The following is a 20,860-nucleotide window of genomic DNA, read 5'->3' on the forward strand; positions in this document are numbered from 1 at the left end:
CACGTGTGACTACTGAGAAACAACCATAGCTCCTCCCCGCCTCCAGGTGTCGCTGTGGGGACGGGGCGGAGGCGACCCACGTGTGACGACTGTGAAACAACCATGCCTCTTCCCCGCCTCCAGGTGTCGCTGTGGGGTCGGGGCGGACGAGCACCCACGTGTGTATACGTAATACAAGCCATGTCTCCTCCCTGCTTCCGGGTGTCGCTGTGGGGACGGGGCGGAGGCGACCCACGTGTGACTACAGAGAAACAAACCATGTCTCCTCCCCGCCTCCGAGTGTCGCTGTGGGGACGGGGCGGAGGAGCACCCACGTGTGTCTACGTAATACAAGCCATGTCTCCTCCCCCCTCCGGGTGCCGCTTTGGGGACGGGGCGGAGGAGCACCCACGTGTGTCAACGTAGATACAAGCCATGTTTCCTCCCCGCCTCCGGATGTCGCTACGGGGACGGGGCGGGTTTTCATCCGGAAGTGGAAAAGCTGACCCAGGGCGGAGAAGGTCTCTGACGTATTCTGATTGGCATCATCCAAACAAACAGGCGTTGGTTGGCCACGCGCTGCTCTTCGCCAATCAGAAGGCGGGGTCCTGGGGCTTGGATGTGGCGGCTGAGCGGGCTGGTTACGGCCTTCTCGATCAGCATGAAGGGACGGTTTTATTATGCGGTGAGGGCTGGCAGGAAGCCCGGAGTGTACGCAACCTGGTGAGTGAGAGATGGTTTCGCAGCTTGTCCTGATCTGCTCCATTGGGGACTGCAGAAGGAGACCATTCGGCCCAGGAAGAGCCTCTTCAGACTCGCCCCACTTTTGCAGCTTGCGGGCCCTTTCCCCTCCGTAAAACACTCGAGGAGGGTGAGACCCACCGGGCCAGCTCCACCAGCTTTCACACATTGCAAAATACCCCGTCAGACCCTGGGCAGCACGGTAGCATGGTGGTTAGCATAAATGCTTCACAGCTCCAGGGTCCCAGGTTCGATTCCCGGCTGGGTCACTGTCTGTGCGGAGTCTGCACGTCCTCCCCGTGTCTGCGTGTCTTTTAAGATGGATAGATGGGTTCCTGATTAATAAGGGGATCAATGATTATGGGGGGAAATGGGGATGCAAAACATATCAGCCATGATTGAATGGCGAAGCAGACTCTTGGCCGAGTAGCCTAATTCTGATCCTATGTCTTATGGTCTTGTATATTTCTATATGGCTCTATATGGGCGGCAGAGTAGCACAGTAGTTAGCACAGTTGCTTCACAGCTCCAGGGTCCCAGGTTCGATTTTTGCCTTGGGTGACTGTGCGGAGTCTGCTTGTTCTCCCCGTGTCTGCGTGGGTTTCCTCCGGGTGCCCTGGTTTCCTCCCATGGTCAAAAGATGTGCAGGTTTAGTGGATTGACCATGCTAAATTGCCCTTAGTGTCCACAAAGATGGGGTTACCGGGATAGGGTGGAGGTGTGGGCTTAGGTAGGGTTCTTTTTCCAGGGGCTGGTGCAGACTCAATGGGCCAAATGGCCTCCTTTTGCACTGTAGATTCTATGATATCAGGCCTGCCATCCCAGCAATCAGTCTGGTAGACCCTTGCTGGTCTCAATGCAAGAAAGTCCGTCCTCAGATGGGAGACCAAAACTGCACACCGTATTCCAGGCGTGGTCTCATCAAGGTTATGTATAATTGCATCAATACATCCCTGTTCCAGTACTGGTGTTTTTCAAACATTTTTCCCAAGACCCACGCTGACTGACCTTTGCGACTGCCATGTTCACTTACCTTTAATGTGAAAAGGAAGCCTGATTAGTCCTCACGATCCCACTTGAATCAAAAGGAGAGGGCAATGTGCATATCAGGTGCAGACTTCAGCCAGTTCCTTTGTGCCGTCTTAACCTTTCTGAAAATGGAAAATCCAACCTCTCACATATAGATCATCAAGAAAGGCAATAGCAACAAAATGCGTGTTTTACTCAGCACTGGATACTTATGGGAGATGCAACACCAGAATGCTGACCACTTCATGGGCTTTTAGCATATTTTAATATATTATCAGTCAACTACAGCAACGTAGTCTTTTAATTTGGAGTCAGCTCTAAGTTAATAACTGACTTTGGGGTCTCAACCTCAAAGAAGTTTTCACCCATCACCTCTTTCAAAATCTAAAATCTCCCATGTACCAGGACTTCCTGCATATAACACACATGGGCATTGCATCCTTACTTGCAGTGGCATAATTGACAAAACCATACCTCAAGAAATCATCTTTATACTATCTTCCCGAGTGAAGTTTCTTCTTTGTAGGCTGTTCAGCAGAGGTACAGAACAATACATGCGTTGCTTTGTCGTGCCTGCCCTGAGCTCTCCAGCAGATTCTGTTGTGTGATACTGCCCAATAGGTAAACTGCCTACTTGCGTCTCTGGCCGTCCTTTATTTATAAGAATACCATTCATCTTCACAGTTCACTTGTTTTGCTTGCTGGAAAGTGGAAGCAATATTGCTTCGTGATTGGGCGCACTTTGAAAAACCTCCTAACCTTGTTCTAGCCCTCTCGCTATGAGGCCAATATACCATTTGCCATCTTCGCCTGCTACACCTGCATGGTTAATTTCAGCGACTGATGTAGAAGGACATCCACGTCTTGTTGCACATTCCCCCCTCAATCTATAGTCATTCAGATAATCTACCTTCCTGTTTTTGCTACTAAAGTGGATAACCTCTCATTTACCCACATTATACAGCATCTGCCGTGCATTTGCTCACTCACTCAACTTGACCAAATCACACTGAAGCATCTCTGCATCCTCCTCACAACTCACCCACCACCCAGCTGTGTCATCTGCAAATTTGGAAAGATCATTTTTGGGTTTCTTCATCTAAATACTTAATATATATATATTATGAATAGCTAGGGTCCCAACACTGATCCTTGTGGTACCCCACTAGTCACTACCTACCACCCCCCCGATCTTTGTTTCCTTTTTGACAACCAGTTTTCTATCTGTCTGAATACACTTCACCCAATCCCATACACTTAGATTTTGCACGCTAATATCTAATGTGGAACGTTGTCTAAAGCCTTCTGAATGTCCAAATAAACCGCATCCACTGGCTTCCTGTCATCAACTCTACTCGTTACATCCTCGAAGTATTCCAGTAGATAGTGGGACCACATTAGCTATGTGGTCAGGTGCTTGAATTCGCAGTATTGACAGTTTACAGTATTTTATACAGCTGATTTCATTTTTGCAGTGCTGCAGCTCCACAGCAATTGTCAGCCTTCAGGCAGTGCCCAGCCCAATCTCCCTTCTCTCAGCGCTCCGTTATTTTGTGACTAAACTGAGAAAAACAAAAGCCTTTATAATCCTTCTCTCTCCATTTGCCAAATGCTAGCAAAGGGTTATAACATCAATTGTGAATCTGTGTTCTTGCAACTTGAATGATTAAACTGTAATATTTTGATCTGATGGGCAATTTGTGGTAAACAAGAGACCTTGTTAGCCATACTTTGCTTGCTTAACATTATAATGTTATATTCGATCTAAAAATGAAAACATGTACTGAATAGCCAGTGAAGGTTGGTCGCATATGGCATATAATCTTAGTTAATGAACAGGGTTTAAATGAAATTTTATTCTCCTTGCATGAGCATACCTGCACTGAGAGATGCGATTGGAGTATTTTTCTATCCGTCATTGACTGCTCTTAGTTCAGTGATCTCAAGAAGATGCCACAGGTGCACTCCTTATTGTGAAAATGCCAGCTTCTTTTGGCAGTTTTGTGCAGTATGCTTGGGCTGTTGTTTTCAGACTAATCATCACAAAGGCGGGACGGTGTGATAAAATTGTGATAAGGGAATTATAGGTCTCTGGCAGAAAAGAATTACATTGAATTAAAATACTCCACTTAATGGAAAATACATTTTTAATTAAATTGATCTAGTCGATCAAATGTGGTCTTCAGATGGAATTGATTAGATGTTGGAGGATAATTGGTTTAAGTGTGCAAATATCATTCATTCTTTGTTTTTAACATTTTGTTACGATCCCCTTATAGACCAATAACTTTTTAAAAAGTAATGCAAACACCCAGTTAATAGCTCAAAGACAGTAACAAGATTTAACATTTTAAGATTTTGACTGTAACAAGCCAACTAGGAGCAATATTGACTAATCCATATCTGTGCAAACAATTCATACTTTAAACTACCAAACAAAACTTTTAATTTTAACACAACCAAAAATCCCGCTTCACACTTAAATATTATACCTTTCCTTAGGTCGAGATTCAGTTCTCCCAGAACCAGTCCAAAGTGATTATTTCTTGCGAAAGTTTACTTCAGTTTTTTTCCTTTCCCAGCCTGGTTACTCTAACACCAGAATTTATTACACAGTGAGGATTTTCACTGGAGTGTCTGCTTCTAGTTCAACGTAGGCCAATCTAACTTGTATTATACCCTTGCGAATTTGGTCTTTTCAATCCAAGCATAATCTTTCAGCTGCATTCCTGCATGGTGACCTGTAGAGTTTTTGTGCTCCTAGCTGTTTGTTCTCTCTGATCCTGGCAAACTGACGTGAGTGGGGGATTCAGTAATAGTTTAGAAAACTATTGAAGGACCAAGTTACAAGCTTTTCTAAGGATTCTTATGCCCCACTCAAGGCCTTCTCCATGGCAACATGAATCACATAGTCCTTGTATTCAAGTAATAATGCTAATTAGCTTTTCTCTACACCCCAACTGTATTATATCATGAAAGTAAATGGAAAGTTTAAAGTATAACTGCTTACAATCTAACATTTTCAATTCCTTCCTCGGACTTTGGAGATTAGTAATCTAGCCACTGTAAACACATTCTGCTGCCATTGTCTCCAAGTTTTGAACACCTTACACTTTCTCTCTTTAACTGCCATATCATCCAGGCCTGTTGTCAGACGGACAGTTCACGTGACGCCCTTCATTTTACCCTAAGTTAAAAGCAAAGTCCCCATTTTTAAACCACATACTTGTAACAATTTCCACTTGCCAGGTTACAGTAACATCCTTCTGTCACTGGCAGCAATACCTACCCCCTCAGGATTGTGTAATTACAGTCTGAAATTTACATAGGCAGCTTTCATAATATGGGTGGAAAATAAGATTTGGCAATGGCGGGGAAAAGACATTGACAGGTAGTGTACAGAAGTAAATATATTTTTCAGTGCATTGTAGACATTTATTTTGTATAAATTTATGTATGTACATTTTTCAGTATATCAGATAGAGATGTAATTCATGGATTGTAGTGTACAATTTCCTTTGAGCTACAAGAGAAAAGGGCCATTGTGCACAAGAGGACCGTTAATTTAAACAACATTAATTTCTTACCACCCGTCCGTAAATTGAAAGGCATTTTTCACTTCTCTCTTTATAAGCATATCTTTCCCCCTCATTTATGGTGTGAACCAATTTTCTATTAATAACCCCACAGCAAACTTGAAATGGGATTAACTCAAAGGATTTGTATTTTTACAATTAATTTTACAATTAAACTGGGAGGAGGGTCGCAACCTTGTTCATACAACCTAGCAAACTGTTCATACAGTAAAATAATAGAGAAAATAAAGATATACAGTAGAAAGACCACAGAAAAAGTCATATTGTTTCACGAGGGTCCAGAGTTCAGAACCAAAGACCGATGATATATTCAACGATATATTGCTTCACAGAGTTTTAATTCACTTTTTCAGTAGAGTTGACGTTACACTATGAAATAGGCTTGTGACAATGAATCGGACTTATAGGTGATTGTACAGAAGTTCCAGTAGTAACTGTGTACATGGATCAGGTACTCTGTGATGCTGCTAGTTAGACATAAAATGGCAGACAGCGTTTGCAGTACATTAAGGCCATGTAACTGGTTCTACCAGTTGGAGGTCCATGTCACATGACCCCCTAATCTTTGCACATTGTCTTTTATGAGAGGTGTGTATCCCTCGTCTGGATCCGAGATGGTTAAATGTCTCAACCATTAAGAAATGATAGGAAGGTTGGGGCGTCCTTTGTCCTAGCAGACACATAGACTCCAGTTGGCCAACTTGGGTTATGATGTGCAGATAGCCTTTATGTAGTCCTCTTTTAATTTGGTCTGTAAGGCCCCAGGGGGATTTTCAGTGCCTCTTCGGGGTCACCAAGATGCAAATTTCTTTGGCACTACCGGGAAAGTCCCTTTGATCAGAGGTTGCAGATATAGATTCAGCTTTTTTTAAATCAGTTTGTTCAGTTTTTTAAATTTTAGGAATAGCTATGAGGATATCTGTATACTTTAAAAATAGACAGTGAGGTCTTAGACCCCTCGCAATAACATTGATTTGGGTGGAGATGAGTGGATTGCCTTCTAATCCAGCACATTACCCAGCACAGCGTCTTTTTATTGATGCTTTAGTTTTATGGCAGATTTTTAACACTTAAGAATCGAGAATTTTATAATTTTAAAGAATTGTGACATTATTTATCTCATGTGTTTCTCTCAAATGGTATACTTTATCATCTTAGGAATGAATGTAAAGAACAAGTTGAAAAATTTCCTTCTGCCAGTTTTAAGAAGTTTGCTACTGAAGAAGATGCATGGTCTTTTGTAGGTACTGTGGCTTCAAGTTCAGAAGCTGCCTCAGCAGGTAAAGCATATATATATATATATATATAGATATATGTTTGAATATATAATAAAGTATGGGGGGGGTGACCCTTTAACATAACAACAACATTAAACACTAGATAAAGGTTAGAAAACTGCATCGATCTTTCCTTGGATGAAGCATGGAGTATTAAATTTAAACTAACTAAAGTATATAGAAGAGTAGAGGCTTTGAAGGAGGTAAAGCCGTACTGTCGTGAGGAACTGGGATGAGTAATGAGATATTTAAATATTTACCAGTTTGTGATCTCCATTGCACAACAATGTTTTGTAAAGAGGCAGAAGGCAGTGTGGGCAACGATATGTGGTTTTTAGCATTATTTTAAGTTGGAGGACAGTCAGGTAGCAGAGAGCTGTGATTTCTTTTTGTAAGAAATATGTTGATCCTGCTAAAGATTCTGAATGTCACGGACATGATTCTATTTTAAAGTTTAGCATGGCCAATCCACCTAACCTGCACATCTTTGGGTTGTAGGGGCGAAACCATCACAGATACGGGGAGAATGTGCAAACTCCACACGGACAGTGACCCAGGGTCGGGATTCGAACCCGGGTCCTCGCCGCCCCAGTCCCAGTGCTAACCACTGCGTCACCGCGCTGCCCCATCATATTCCTTATTGAAGGTGTTGACCGGGCAGCACGGTGGCATATTCGTTCGCACAGCTGCCTCACGGCGCTGATCCGGCTCTGGGTCACTGTCCGTGTGGAGTTTGCACGTTCTCCCCGTGTCTGCGTGGGTTTCACCTCCCACAACCCAAAAATGTGCAGAGTAGGTGGATTGGCCATGCTAAATTGCTCCTTAATTGGAAAAAATAATTGGGTAATCTAAATTTTAAAAAAAAATATTGAAGGTGTTGACTCTTTGACGTACATTTCTGTTGATGACCTTCAATATACAAGTGACTATTATTCACAAGGACTACATCAGTTCGAAAAGGTCTCTCAAGGAAAATTAAGGATGCACGATAAATTCTGCCTTAGTTGGAAAAAAAGAATTGGGTACTGTCAGTTTTAAATTGACAGTGACCAACAGCAGTCTGTTTTGTCATGGGACATCAAAGTCAAGTTCATTTTCTGTACATGCACAGAGGGCAGCAGTCATTCAAGCCCTACTGATTTTATTTTCCTTTTGGTCTCCTGCCTCCCAACACAGGATCGCAAGATAAATTTTAGTGCCACACCTGTAACTATGGCTGAATTCTGCTACCCTGATCTTGGGACCTCTCTGATTTGGCCTATAAAATTATTTGACAGTCCAGTTCAAGGAACCAATTTAGTGATGACAAGGCAGAGGTTAAAATGTAGCCAAATATGCTGGACCCTCCTTGCTCTTTTCATGTAATCTTCCTGGAAACTGAATACTATTTGAGTACTTCCATCAGATAAACTTGCAAATAGTAATTTTTTCCATCACTTGTTACTTACTTAAAACTGTTCCTGCCTTATGAACAAATCACATCACTGGAGAATCTATCTTTACATCTGCATATTTTAATTAAATTGCAATAGAACTAATCATTCAAAACTGTTCTTTAGAATGTAGTGGCCAAAGCAAGCCTGCCAATGAGGAGTTGAAACTAGAGGCCAGTAGTGGGGAAAAGCATTCACTGTCATTTGATGCTGATGATGAGCCATGCACAAAACGTTACAAAAGCGCAAAATCATTCAGTGATTCAGAACAGAAGTTTACCTACATGGGTAAGTGAAAGCATTGCCTTGTTATTCCATATATGCAACATTAAAGTTTGGATTGATTGTATGGGTTTTTTTGCATACAAGATTATATGGGAGCTGTTTTTAGTTGACTTCGGCCACTAAAATATGCTGAGATAAAAATCCAGAGAACAAATTAATTATCCATTTCTATTTAACCATTTTGAACATGGCAGGTATGTATTACTTTGTTAATGCATTAAATTTTGTCCTCCCCATCTCATTGATTCCAGTAATTGGAGCTTATTTTAACATTTCCATTTAGGCTGCCAATTAATTATTTTGTCCAGTGCCCCTTGCTTTCCTTTGTTATCTGAAAAATGTGAAAAACATTGAACCTTTTGCTTTCCTGGTTGAACTATTTCAGGAAGCCATCATTAATTTCCCATTCATTACCTGGGCGAAAAGTATTCAGTCTGTTGGAACTTCAGTGAAGCAGAAGGAATCTGGTGTTGAAAATGGTTGGCAGGTTGTAGGCTGATAGATCGATGCCCATTGAAGAATAATATAAAATAAAGTGGTAAATTGCGAAGAAACTAAAACATATAAATAAGTGGTGGCTTATTTTATTTGCACTAACTCGGACAGCATGTTCATTAAGACAACTATGGTCACTATTTTTAACTGCATGAAATATTTGTAGCTAAATTTAATTTAAATGTTCTCTATTTCGAAGCTAATTCAACCCTCAATCATTTGGTATTCAACAGCTGAGTGGGATGTCAAATTAGAGAGTTAAACAGTCAAATTCTAACCTGTATTAAGCACACTCGAGTGTAATCTCTCTCACCCATCTGTCCTTGCTCATCTACTTTGACTCCTGGTCACTCAGTACCTAAAAATTAAAACCTGTGTTCTTCATGGTCTTTTTCTCTAAACACTACAACTCTACAGCTTATCTCTCACACTATTTTTGGTTGTGTGTTCAAAGTACCTGGACCCCACGATGGGAATCCCTGTCCAAAACCCTTTCACCTCCTTTAAGACACTCATTACAATCCACCATTTCAATGAAGCCTTTGGCTACCCCACCTAATATTTCATGCTTTGAATTTTAAAATTCGCTTTGACGTGTTTTCTGTGTCAACAATCCAATTTCAAATTGTTGTGCTGTAGATTAGTTGCATGTTGACCTTCCTTTCAAGAGCAAGATGTTAAGATACCTATTGAGACCAATAATCTTTTTTTAAAATAATTTTTATTGAAAATTTTTTACAAAATATATAACAAACAGTAAAAAAAAACAACAGAGACCAATAATCTTTAACGGGATATAAATTTCTGAATGACCAACCTAAAGGGTCATGTGACAATTCTCATAATTTAAGACTTTTACTGTAACAAACAAAAGTTAACTGACTAAACATTACTGAGTAGGCAACTATTACACTAGGCTACAGAAAAGGTACTCCCCATTAACTTTGTTAACACAATTGGAACCCCCCACTCCACATTTAAACATTACACTGTGCTCTTATAGAGATTTAGTCTTGTGTATAGTCCCAAAATCCTCCTAACATAGCAGGATCTCTTCTTCATGCCCCACCAGGGTGATGCTTCCCATGTCTTTTTTTTGAAAGGAAGTTTCATCACAATATTCCAACAATCCAATAAACTTCTGTAGCAAGGTTCACTCTGTTGACTCCTTGGTGTTTAAATCTCCATAAACCTCATCCCTTCATGCAAGATTAATACAAGACCATCCTTTTTTCTCTGGTTGGCTTAACAATCCCTGCTTTTGGTCATGTGCCCAAAATCTCCCTGTAGGTTGACTCTTGTGTCTCCTAAACAGTGAGGCCAGCTGCCTCCTCCATTGTGTCCAGGTGTAAAAAAAATGTACCTTATTTTCAATAGGTTTCAATTGGAGTTGGTCTCCATAATAATGAGGTTAAGTGAATTTGTCTCATGGCAAAATTAGTATGAGATCGTATACCCCTCGCTAAAATAGTCCATTTTACCTTGAATTAAAGGAGACAGTTACAAGTACAAAAATCTTATAAATGATCTCATTCATAAGAAAGTAGAAAACTGATGCCACTGTGCAAATAAATAATTCTAATTCCCTTGGGCTGAAAATATAAACTGATTTCAGAGTTCAGCTGTGTTTTGGCTATAAACATATGCTTAAGGGTTTACTTATTTTCCAAGTGTTCATCAGGTGTCATTATTATGAACAAAATCCACGGGTTTCTGCTTCTTTGATCAGGTGATGCTGTTGCAGTTTATACAGATGGCTGCTGTTCAGGTAACGGGCAAAATCGAGCTCGGGCTGGAATTGGGGTGTACTGGGGACCTGGTCACTCCCTGTAAGTAATAGAATTTATTTTCCATATAGAAAAATATCAATGTATTTCCAAAACAATCGGCAATTGAAATGATTTGCAGGTGAACATTTTTTCACTATGCTTATATTTCAATTCTGTAAGTTTGCCATTGTAATCAGGCAGTTTTCAATGAGTATTTGATGTTATCAAATACAAATGCGTATTTGATCTTCTGGGATAATATCTATTGTAGTAACCCTGGTTTAGTTATGATGGCCAACTTTGATTGTTCAACTCTGCCCCAGTGCTGATGTAACTTGGGGATTCCTACAACTGTAATGATGGAACCTGATAGCTTCACATATATAGGCCCCGCAATCGCCAGAAATCTTACTCAATGCTGAAATAACATGCATATAGCAAATGCTACAACTGTTACGTCCAATCAAAGCATGAATGCATGAAACAACAACCTAAATGAAAACACAAATTGCACGTCGACTAAGCTTGCGCCCTCAGCCCTCTGTCCAGGTCTCACTACAGTGGTATAATGTACAATGCAAGGCAGGATAAGGCTGAACACTTTACTTCCCACCCTCACTGTCTCAGACGCATCCTCAGCAACTCTTATGGGGCCAAGGACACCAAATCAAAGGTGCTGTAGCATGCTAATTTTATCAGTATACACTCATTGCCAAGTCAACAACATCTGCACTTGTTCAACCAGGTTGGATGGATGGATATCTGATGGATAACAGCCAACCTAAGGCATGTGCAGTGACCTAACCACACAGTCAAAACCCACAGGGCATCCATAACTTTGCTACAAGAGTGACTGTAAGTGAGATATGAAGATGGCAGGTGGGAGATGGTTGCTGATGGCCATGACCTTCAGAGGCTGGCTGGAAGGGCATTGGAAGAGGTGAGCAGAAACAAAAAAGTCAAGAACAGTACCAGGGGAAAATAGAGGCCAACAACTATGCATCTTATCAGCCCACTGTCGTCTTCTGCAGCAAAAGCAGCAGAGGTTGCTATGCTATAGTGGATCACCTGAGCATTACCAGGTGATGTTTAACACAATTGACTAGCATGGGACAAACTTTCGTCTCATGTGATGGACGGCTATCTTTTACGGATGAAGCATCGAGCAGGGTTCTTTTGTGGAGCTTTTGAGGTATGGATGATGCCTTGTAAATGCAGGATAGATGAGGAAAATAGGATAAAATAATTTAAATAAAAATTACCCCTCTCTAGAATATACCAGAGATTTGCTGTGCTCAAAGTTCAGTAAGAGTTCTTGAGTCTTCTGAATGTAGAGCTAAATAATAATCTGCAATATGTCATGACATCTATTTCACTTTTCCAGTCCTGAGACACCATAGGTCTTTGCCAGCAACCACATTCCGTCCTGGAAATGTAAGAGGTTTTGGAATTTTGTAGTCTCATTTTTTTCAGTGCTCTTTTCCACCTTTAAAAAAAAAATATATATATATTTTTATTCTCCTTTTTCACATTTTCTCCCAAATTTACACCCACCAGCAATAAACAATAATCAGCAACAAATATGTCAATCCCCATATCGATAACAACGATCCCATCTTCCCACCAAACCCCAAGCATTAGCCCGCATGTTCACACAAACAAATGACAAAAAGGAATCAGGAATCACCCATAGTCGCCATTAACACACAGCCCCCAACCCTCCCAACCACAAACCCCAACTCGTGTTCGATGTTATCCAGTTCTTGAAAGTGCATAATGAATAATGCCCATGAATTGGAGAACCCCTCCATCCTTCCCCTCAGTTCAAACTTAACCTTCTCAAGAGTCAAGAATTCCAACAGATCCCCCCGCCACGCCAGGGCACAGGGTGGAGAGGTTTCTCTCCAATCAATCAGGATCTGCCTTCGGGCGATCAACGAGGCGAAGGCTACAACATCTGCCTCCGCACCCGTTTCCAACCCTGGCTGGTCCGACACCCCAAATATGGCCTCCCTGGGTCCAGTTTCACGTGCACCACTTTAAAAATTACCCTAAAAACCTCCTTCCAGTAATCCTCTAGCTTTAGACAGGACCAAAACATATGAACGTGATTAGCGGGGCCCCACCCACAACGTTCACACACGCCTTCTACTCCTTCAAAGAATCGGCTCATCCTTGCCCTCGTGAGGTGTGCTCTGTATACCACCTTCAGCTGTATCAGCCCCAACCTCGCGCACAAGGTGGAGGCATTCACTCTCCGGAGCACCTCGCACCAGAAACCCTTCTCCATATCCTCTTCCAACTCTTCCTCCCACTTTGCTTTGATCCCTTCCAGTGGAGCCTTCTCCTCTTCCAAAATAGCTCTATAAACCGCTGACAATATCCCCCCTCCAGTCCCCCTGTCATCAGCACCACCTCCAGCAATGTAGAGGCCGGCTCCACCGGGAAGCTCTGTATCTCCTTTCTGGCAAAATCTTGAACCTGCATGTACCTGGTGGTTAGCATAAATGCTTCACAGCTCCAGGGTCCCAGGTTCGATTCCCGGCTGGATCACTGTGTGGAGTCTGCACGTCCTCCCCGTGTGTGCGTGGGTTTCCTCCGGGTGCTCCGGTTTCCTCCCACAGTCCAAAGATGTGCGGGTTAGGTGGATTGGCCATGCTAAATTGCCCGTAGTGTCCTAAAAAGTAAGGTTAAGGGGGGGTTGTTGGGTTATGGGTATAGGGTGGATACATGGGTTTGAGTAGGGTGATCATTGCTCGGCACAACATCAAGGGCCGAAGGGCCTGTTCTGTGCTGTACTGTTCTATGTTCTATTTCCCCCTGCTCCAGCCCATACTTTGCTTCCAGCTCCTTCAATCCTGCAAACCGACCCCTAAGAAACAAATCTTTTAGTGTCTTAATCCCCTTTTCCCATTTCCAAAAATTTCCATCCCACCTCCCTGGCTCAAATCTGTGGTTTCCCCCGAATCGGCATTTCCCTTGACCCTGCCCCAACCCAAATTGTTGGCGAAACTGCCTCCAAATTCTCAATGAAGCTATTATTACCGGACTCCATGAGTATTTCCCCGGGCCTATCGGGAGCGGCGCTGTTGCTAGTTCTTTCAATCCCGACCCCCTGCACAAACGCTCCTACGTTCTGACCCACTGGGCATCAACCCCTCTGACCCAGCTCCGCACCTTCTCCACATTCTCCGCCCAGTAATAATACATCAGGTTCGGAAGACCCAAACCCCCTGCCTGCCTTCCCCTCTGTAGCAGCACCTTTCTAACTCTGGCCACCTTCCTTCCCCATATGAACGAAGTAATCCTTCCCTCAATCTCTCTGAAAAATGCCGTTGGCCGGAAAATCGGCAGGCATTGAAAAACAGAAATCGCGGTAACACGTTCATTTTAACCACCTGTACCCGACCCACTCTTTTCTACCATTGATCTTTCTTAACTTTATTTCTCAGAAACCTTAGTGAAAGACTTTCGGGAAGACAGACCAACCAAAGGGCAGAAATAGTTGTAAGTATTTGGTCTGGGAAAATCTATCTAAAATGTTGCCAAGTCTCATTTGTGTGAGAATAAATATGGATACGTTTTTATTGTGATTGCATCCATTATGTTATTTTAATAGGAATTTAGATTGATGGCTAAACAGTTCTTAGACTGCTGTCGCAATTACGACATGCACACTGGATTTGTAAAACATGCAAAGCTATCGAACAATACTTTTCTAACAATATTTGAACTAAAAGTTACAAAAATTGCTTGTTCTCGTTATATTTTTCCTTGTTTAGGCAGCTTGTCGTGCAATCGAGCAGGCCAAGGAACTAAATATTGAAAAACTGGTTATTTTCACAGATAGCATGTTTACAATTAATGGTAAGTAGCTCAAACCTATGAAGTGATGCCAAAGCCTTATTATCCCCGTATGTGGAATACCTAACTTACCATAAAGTCAAACTATGAACTTCCAATATCTTTTTGCATTTATAAACTTGAAAGCACTGATTCATGGTGACCACCTCCATGTTACTGTGAGCCTACGTAGAGTGTCAACTTTCCACAAGTGAGGAACATCATCTACTAAGCGCATGCAGTTTCTAGCTGAATGGTGACTCGGAATAGGAATGAGCTTTTTTTCTCTTTAATGCAAGTGACTGAGGCTTGTTGTTCAATATTTTTGCCATCATCTAAGCAGCTACTCCGCTAAGATAATGGATCAAACCCAAGATCTGTCAGAGTTGCATATTTCTGTATACATATAGTTGTTGAGGGAATACATTGCATTTTTGTTTGAAACTAATAATGTATTGGTGCTCTGCATCTGCACCATCTTATTTTATCACAGATTGCATTTTGATTTTGTTATTACATTTTTCCTTGGCTCAAAAATCAACTTAAGCAGCACTACATCTGTAAGCTTAAATATTTAGTTAACCCTTCCATGACTGGAATAGTGCAGCTGCAATTTGCACTATCTCCAAGATACACTGTAAGTTGTCAAGTGTTCCATGGTCGAACTTCTGAAACCAACAACTTCTAAAGCCAAAAAGAATAGGCATAGTAGGTACATTGGAATATAATCATATATCTCTCAGTGGCACTCAATTCTGCCCTGGGCAGGCATTGCTGGTCCATCGGCATTGCTGGGTCAAAATTCTGGATCTTTCTATATTACAGCATTGCCACATGGACTGGAGTCATAAAAGAAAGAGACTCCACAACCTCGGGGCAACCAATAAGTTGCCTCTCCTACAAGTGTCCACATCATGAGGACTATACTTTAAAACAGAATTAATTTCTGTTTCTGCTTACTATTTGCTCATTTCTGCCAGGAAATGCACTGTTGTAGATCAGGCTCTTGCTCTCCGCTTGTGCTGTTTAATAGTCTACTGATGCTAATCCTTGCATTTGATTTGCTGAAATGATTAGAAAGAGTAACTATAAGGCTGTGCCCTTTAGATTGAACTTGTGCAAAGGATTTGTTTCCAAATTGGCTGCTGTTACCTACATTACAATTACAGCAGCAACTACAAAGTACTTTCTAAGTATTTTCATAAGTCCTAAGCTTTTGAAAGATGCCAAGAAATAAAAATTTGTTCTTCCAATAGGCATCACAAAGTGGATCAAATCTTGGAAGATTAATGGCTGGAAGCCTAGTTCTGGAGGATCAGTAATCAACAAAGAGGACTTTCAAAGACTTGACAAATTGACCTCTGGTATAAATGTCGAATGGGTATGCAATTTTTGTTCGAAGCCAAACATCAAGAGAAAAATATTGAGAATTGATCTGATGTTCATATTCTCCTCTGCTGTGGGCTTTGGGGTAAATAGAATCCCCCAAATGACCATAAGCTAATTAATCATATGTAGTTGCTGGATGATATTAATCTTTTATATTGCATTAATTTACAAGAGAAAAATATTAAAATTACTTATTATTTTCATTTTCTAGTGTTAAATGTAATGGGTGAAAGAATTTTAAAGTTTTGCCACTTCAAAATCTCTGAATATTTATCCTTGTTTTCTAGAAGCTTCGAGCTATGACCATTTTCTGTATCATTGTATTCTTTTAATTTATAAATTTAAGAGTATCCAATTATTTTTTTCCAATTAAGGGGCAATTAAGCATGGCAAATCCACCTACCCTGCACATCTTTTGGGTTGTGGGGGTGAGAGCCACACAGACTCAGGGAGAACGTGCAACCTCCACATGGTCAGCGACCCAGAGCCAGGATCCAACCTGGGACCTCAGCGCCTTGAGGCAGCAATGCTAACCACTGCACCACCGCACCACCCTTGTATTATTGTATTCTGACAATTTAAATTGTGTTTTCCTATTTGGGAATATCCTAAAAAAACTTGGAAACCGTCCAGTGAGTCACTAATGGAAATTACAATTATGATATCAAAACTCTTTCTCATAATTGCTAATTGCTGCCTGTATTGTAACTCAACAACAAAAGTAAAATAATTGTCCCTCTTTCCTTGGGCTGTTTGCTTGTCACCATACCCTGATCTTTTGTCTCACCATCTCTTGGCTGCCTGTCTTCTGCTTGCTCATGCCTCACACATTTGATTGCTGTCTTTCCTTTTCTGTATGACCTTCATGTCTACTGGCTTTTCTCAATTTCCCTCACTGCTTCTCTCAGTTTTTCTTTTTCATTGTTTTCCCTTCTTTGTGCCCCCCTTTTCAACTCTTCTGAAAACAGATCAGATAGAAGGTCCTAGCCCTCCAGTTGGGGAAATTAGATTTGCATTTACATTAGGGTTGTCACCAGTTTTAAATCGATCAATTATTATTTCCATTGATCTGCATTTCAAAATCCAATTCCTAAACTAAATGTTATTTTCTCCAACCTATGAATTATGGAACCTGATGTTCACAAGACTGAGTGGCTCGATGTATGACTTGTTTCTCCTTGTTTTGCAGATACATGTGCCTGGTCATGCTGGTTTCACAGGAAATGAAGCAGCAGATAGTCTAGCTAAGGATGGAGCCTCCAAGCCACAATGTTAACTAACACTTGGAAATGCACTTTGCAGTTCACATTTATGCATCGATGCAAATCTGAAATGTGTGCATCAAACTGATGCAAAACAAATTTTATTTAGTCATCTGTTTATTGTAAAGCTTCCTTGCAGTGACTCAAACCATGCTTTTTATTAGGGTTAATCTTCCAAAGCTGCACTAATGGAGAGCTGCTTCCGCTGCCAATAATGTATACTAGGAACTTATTGTAGTTATCAAGTTCCCGAAATTCCAAAACTGCTAGTGGGTGAGTCTTCGAAATGTGTTTTAGTGAGGAAAACAAACTGATTTTTTCTCATTGAACTGTCAGGATTCTGCAATTGAGAAGTATTCCATCATTTTTTTTCTCTAAAGCTTATAATGCTCATTTGAGCTGGTTGCTAAGGTTGCAGAATAGAAAACATTTAGGGAATTTATTTTCATCTTTCTAATTCCTCCAGTGTTTGCTTTTCCCCTTGGGAAAATTTTCAGGCTCGAATCAAAAATGGCCAAGCTTTCCAGATATGCATCATTGTGAATGTGAACCTGGGTCTCTCTCTCTCATTAGCACAATACAGCATGTTGCTGTTTCTAATGCATTACGTTGCAAACCTTCAAATAAGTGTACATTATAATTGTGGGTTTTCACATATGTTCATGTGAATCATTTGCATTTATTTAAGTGATTTGGTTGTACATAATGTTATAATTTTTTTGGATTTGGATTGGTGTATGAGGTTCCAATCTAAATTCAAATGTTCAAACAATACACATTTTTGATTCCTGTTTCGAGTTTTCTTTTGTCTAATCATTTACATTAAGTTTTATTTTTGTAAGTTCTGTTTTGTCATAGTAATGAACTTGCACATGAACCCAGTCACAAAGGGTGGATGAGTTGACTTTTGATTTTACATAATATATTACAATATGATACAGAAATCAACAATAACAAAAAAAATCTCTTTTTAGAGTTGGCCTGTTTTGTACATAGGTTTGTTTCCAGACTCAAATTAAATAAATTTTCTATTTTTGATAGATTTTAGTCTTTTTTTTGCTATTCAAGAACCTAATAATTTGTGCAATAATTCTTTGTCACACCAGAATACTTCTGAAAGTACACTGAAACTGCTTGACTGATAGTCTAGAATCTCAACCAAACTCATTAAACCATAATGTTTACATCAGAATACTCAGTACAGCTACAACACTGGCATCTATGCAACAATGTGGAAAATTGCAAGGTACATCTTATCCATGAAAACCAAGACAAATCTAGTCTGGCCAATTAACGGCACATCAGCCTCTGCTCGATCATCAGCAAAGTGATGGAAGATGTCGATGATGCCTTCCATCAAGCAGCACTCACACAGCAATAACATGCTGACTGAACCATGTTTATGTTCTCCCAGAGCTTAGAACCTGACCTCATCAAAGTCTTCCAGATATAGAAAAAAGGGCTAAACTCAAAAGGTGAGGTGAGAGTGACTGTCCTTGACGTCAAGGCAGCATTTGACGGTGTGGCATCAAGGGCCCCTAACAAAACTGAAATGAATGGGAATGGGAGAAAACGCTCCACTGGTTGGAATCATGCTAAAATGATGATTATGGTTGTTGGAGGCCAATCATCTCAGTACCAGGACTTCACTGCAGGAGTTCCTCAGAGTAGTATTCTGGACCCAAAACATCTGCTTTGTCAGTGGTTTTCATTCCATCATAAAATCAGAGTCTGGACATTCACTGCATGATGTTCAATATCATGTACATGTGTGACTTCTCATTTTGAAGAAGTTTGTATCCATATTTAGATTTATCATGTGTACTGATTTTCAGTGAAAAGTTTGTTCTGGGTACAGTCCAGGAAGATCGCTCCATACATGAAAACATAAAACATGCAATAAATACACAATGTTGATACATAAATATGTACATCGGGTGATGCATACAGAATGTAGTGCTACAACTGTAGAAAGATCAGTTCAGTCCATAATAGGGCTGTTCAGAAACCTGGTCACAGTGGGCAAGAAACAGTTTGTGAATTTTGATGTGTATTCTCAAACTTTTGTATCATCTGCCTGTGGAATAGGCTGGAAGAGAGAATAGCCCAGGTGGAAGGGGTCTTTGATTATGCTGCCTGCTTTCCCAAGGTAGTGGGAGGTGTAGACAGAGTCGATGGATGGGATGGGGGCTCGGGTGATGCTCTGGGCTTTGTTCACAACTCTAGTTTCTTACGGTCTTGGGCCGAGCAGTTGGCATGCTAAGCTATGATGCAGCCAGATAGGATGCTTTCTTTGGTACATCTATTAAAATTGGTAAGAGTCATTGTGGACATACTGAATTTCCTTAATTTTTTGAGGAAGTATAGGCGCTGTTGTGCTTTCTTGGTCATAGCGTGGGTGGACCAGAACAGATTTTTGGTTATGTTTATACCTAGGAATTTGAAGCTGTAAACCATCTCCACCTGGGCACCATTGGCACAGACAGGGTGTGGGTGACACTTCGCTTCCTGAAGTCAATGACCAGCTCCTTAGTTTTGCTGACATTGATGGAGAGGTTGGTGTCATTGCACCATGCCACTACGTTCTTTATCTCCTCCCTGTGCTCATCATTGTTTGAGACCCGACCTGCTACGGTTGTATCATCAACAAACTTGCAGATGGAGTTGGAGCCAAATTTTGCGCCACAGTTGTGTGTGTGTCTGAGAATAAGGAGTGTAGTAGGGGGCTAAGTACATAGCCTTGCGGGGCCCAGCTATTTAGGACTATGGTGGAGGATGTTTATCCTTACGGATTGCAGTCTGTGGGTCAGGAAGCAGAGGAACCTGTTGCAGAGGGAGGAGCCATGTCCTAGGTTTTGGTGTTTGGTCAATGAATAGGAGTCTGATGTAGTTTCCTTGTCGAGATGCTCCATGGATGAGTGTAGGGCCAGGGAGCAAGACCTGGAACAACATTCAGTTTTGGATTGAAATGGGGCAAGTAACATTTGTGAAACTTGCCAGGCAATGGCCATTTCCAACAATAAAGAATCTAGCCATCTCACCTTGACATTCAAAGACAATCATTTCTGAATTATGAATAGGGATTATCATTGATCAGAAACTGAACTGCATCAGCCATATAAATACTGTGGGTTGGATTCTCCGCACCCTCGTGATGCAATCGTGGGCGGAGGATCCATGTTCCCGCAAGAAATCGGGACCGGCGGTGGTTCACCAGTTCTGCCGGCCCCGAAAAGCACCGTACTCTGACTACGTCGTGCTGCCTGGGAACAAACTGGGGCCAGTGCCAGAGGCCCGCTCAGCCATTCTCTGCCCCCGACCGGCCACAGTCCCGCCGGCATGCACGGCCTCTGACCTGGAAGTGCAGGGGCCCATATCTGCAGCAAAACATGCGCAATCTAGAACAAAGAAAAGTACAGCACAGGAACAGGCCTTTCGGCCCTCCAAGCCCGTGCCGACCATGCTGCCCGTCGAAACTAAAATCTTCTACACTTCCTGGGTCCGTATCCCTCTATTCCCATCCAATTCATGTATTTGTCAAGATGCCCCTTAAATGTCACTATCGTCCCTGCTTCCACCACATCCTCTGGCAGCGAGTTCCAGGCACCCACTACGCTCTGTGTAAAACAACTTGCCTCATACATCTCTTCTAAACCTTGCACCTCACACCTTAAACCGATGCCTCCTAGTAATTGACCCCTCTACCCTGGGGACAAGCCCCTGACTATCACTCTGTCTATGCCCCTCATAATTTTGTAGACC

The 20,860-nt window shown here is 41.6% G+C and overlaps 1 protein-coding gene across 1 annotated transcript; it reads left to right on the top strand.

Annotated features, from left to right (window-relative positions):
- Positions 1-497: 497 nt before the first annotated feature.
- rnaseh1 (ribonuclease H1) lies at positions 498-18,138 on the top strand. Its single transcript, XM_038800337.1, has 8 exons — positions 498-702; positions 6,504-6,625; positions 8,182-8,343; positions 10,565-10,664; positions 14,057-14,111; positions 14,387-14,471; positions 15,704-15,828; positions 17,026-18,138. The coding sequence occupies exons 1-8, from the start codon at positions 599-601 to the stop codon at positions 17,110-17,112; spliced, it is 840 nt and encodes a 279-aa protein (XP_038656265.1). The 5' UTR covers positions 498-598; the 3' UTR covers positions 17,113-18,138.
- Positions 18,139-20,860: the final 2,722 nt, after the last annotated feature.

The sequence above is a fragment of the Scyliorhinus canicula genome, chromosome 6, assembly GCF_902713615.1.
Source record: "Scyliorhinus canicula chromosome 6, sScyCan1.1, whole genome shotgun sequence".
Taxonomy (NCBI): domain Eukaryota; kingdom Metazoa; phylum Chordata; class Chondrichthyes; order Carcharhiniformes; family Scyliorhinidae; genus Scyliorhinus; species Scyliorhinus canicula.

What these genes read in the sequence shown, in the direction of transcription:
- rnaseh1 (XM_038800337.1), top strand. Translation starts at nt 599, where the DNA reads ATGTGGCGGCTGAGCGGGCTGGTTACGGCCTTCTCGATCAGCATGAAG. An exon ending in TTCAGAAGCTGCCTCAGCAG is followed by an intron (nt 6,626 to 8,181) that starts GTAAAGCATATA and finishes ACTGTTCTTTAG; the next exon opens with AATGTAGTGGCCAAAGCAAG. An exon ending in TAGCATGTTTACAATTAATG is followed by an intron (nt 14,472 to 15,703) that starts GTAAGTAGCTCA and finishes TTCTTCCAATAG; the next exon opens with GCATCACAAAGTGGATCAAA.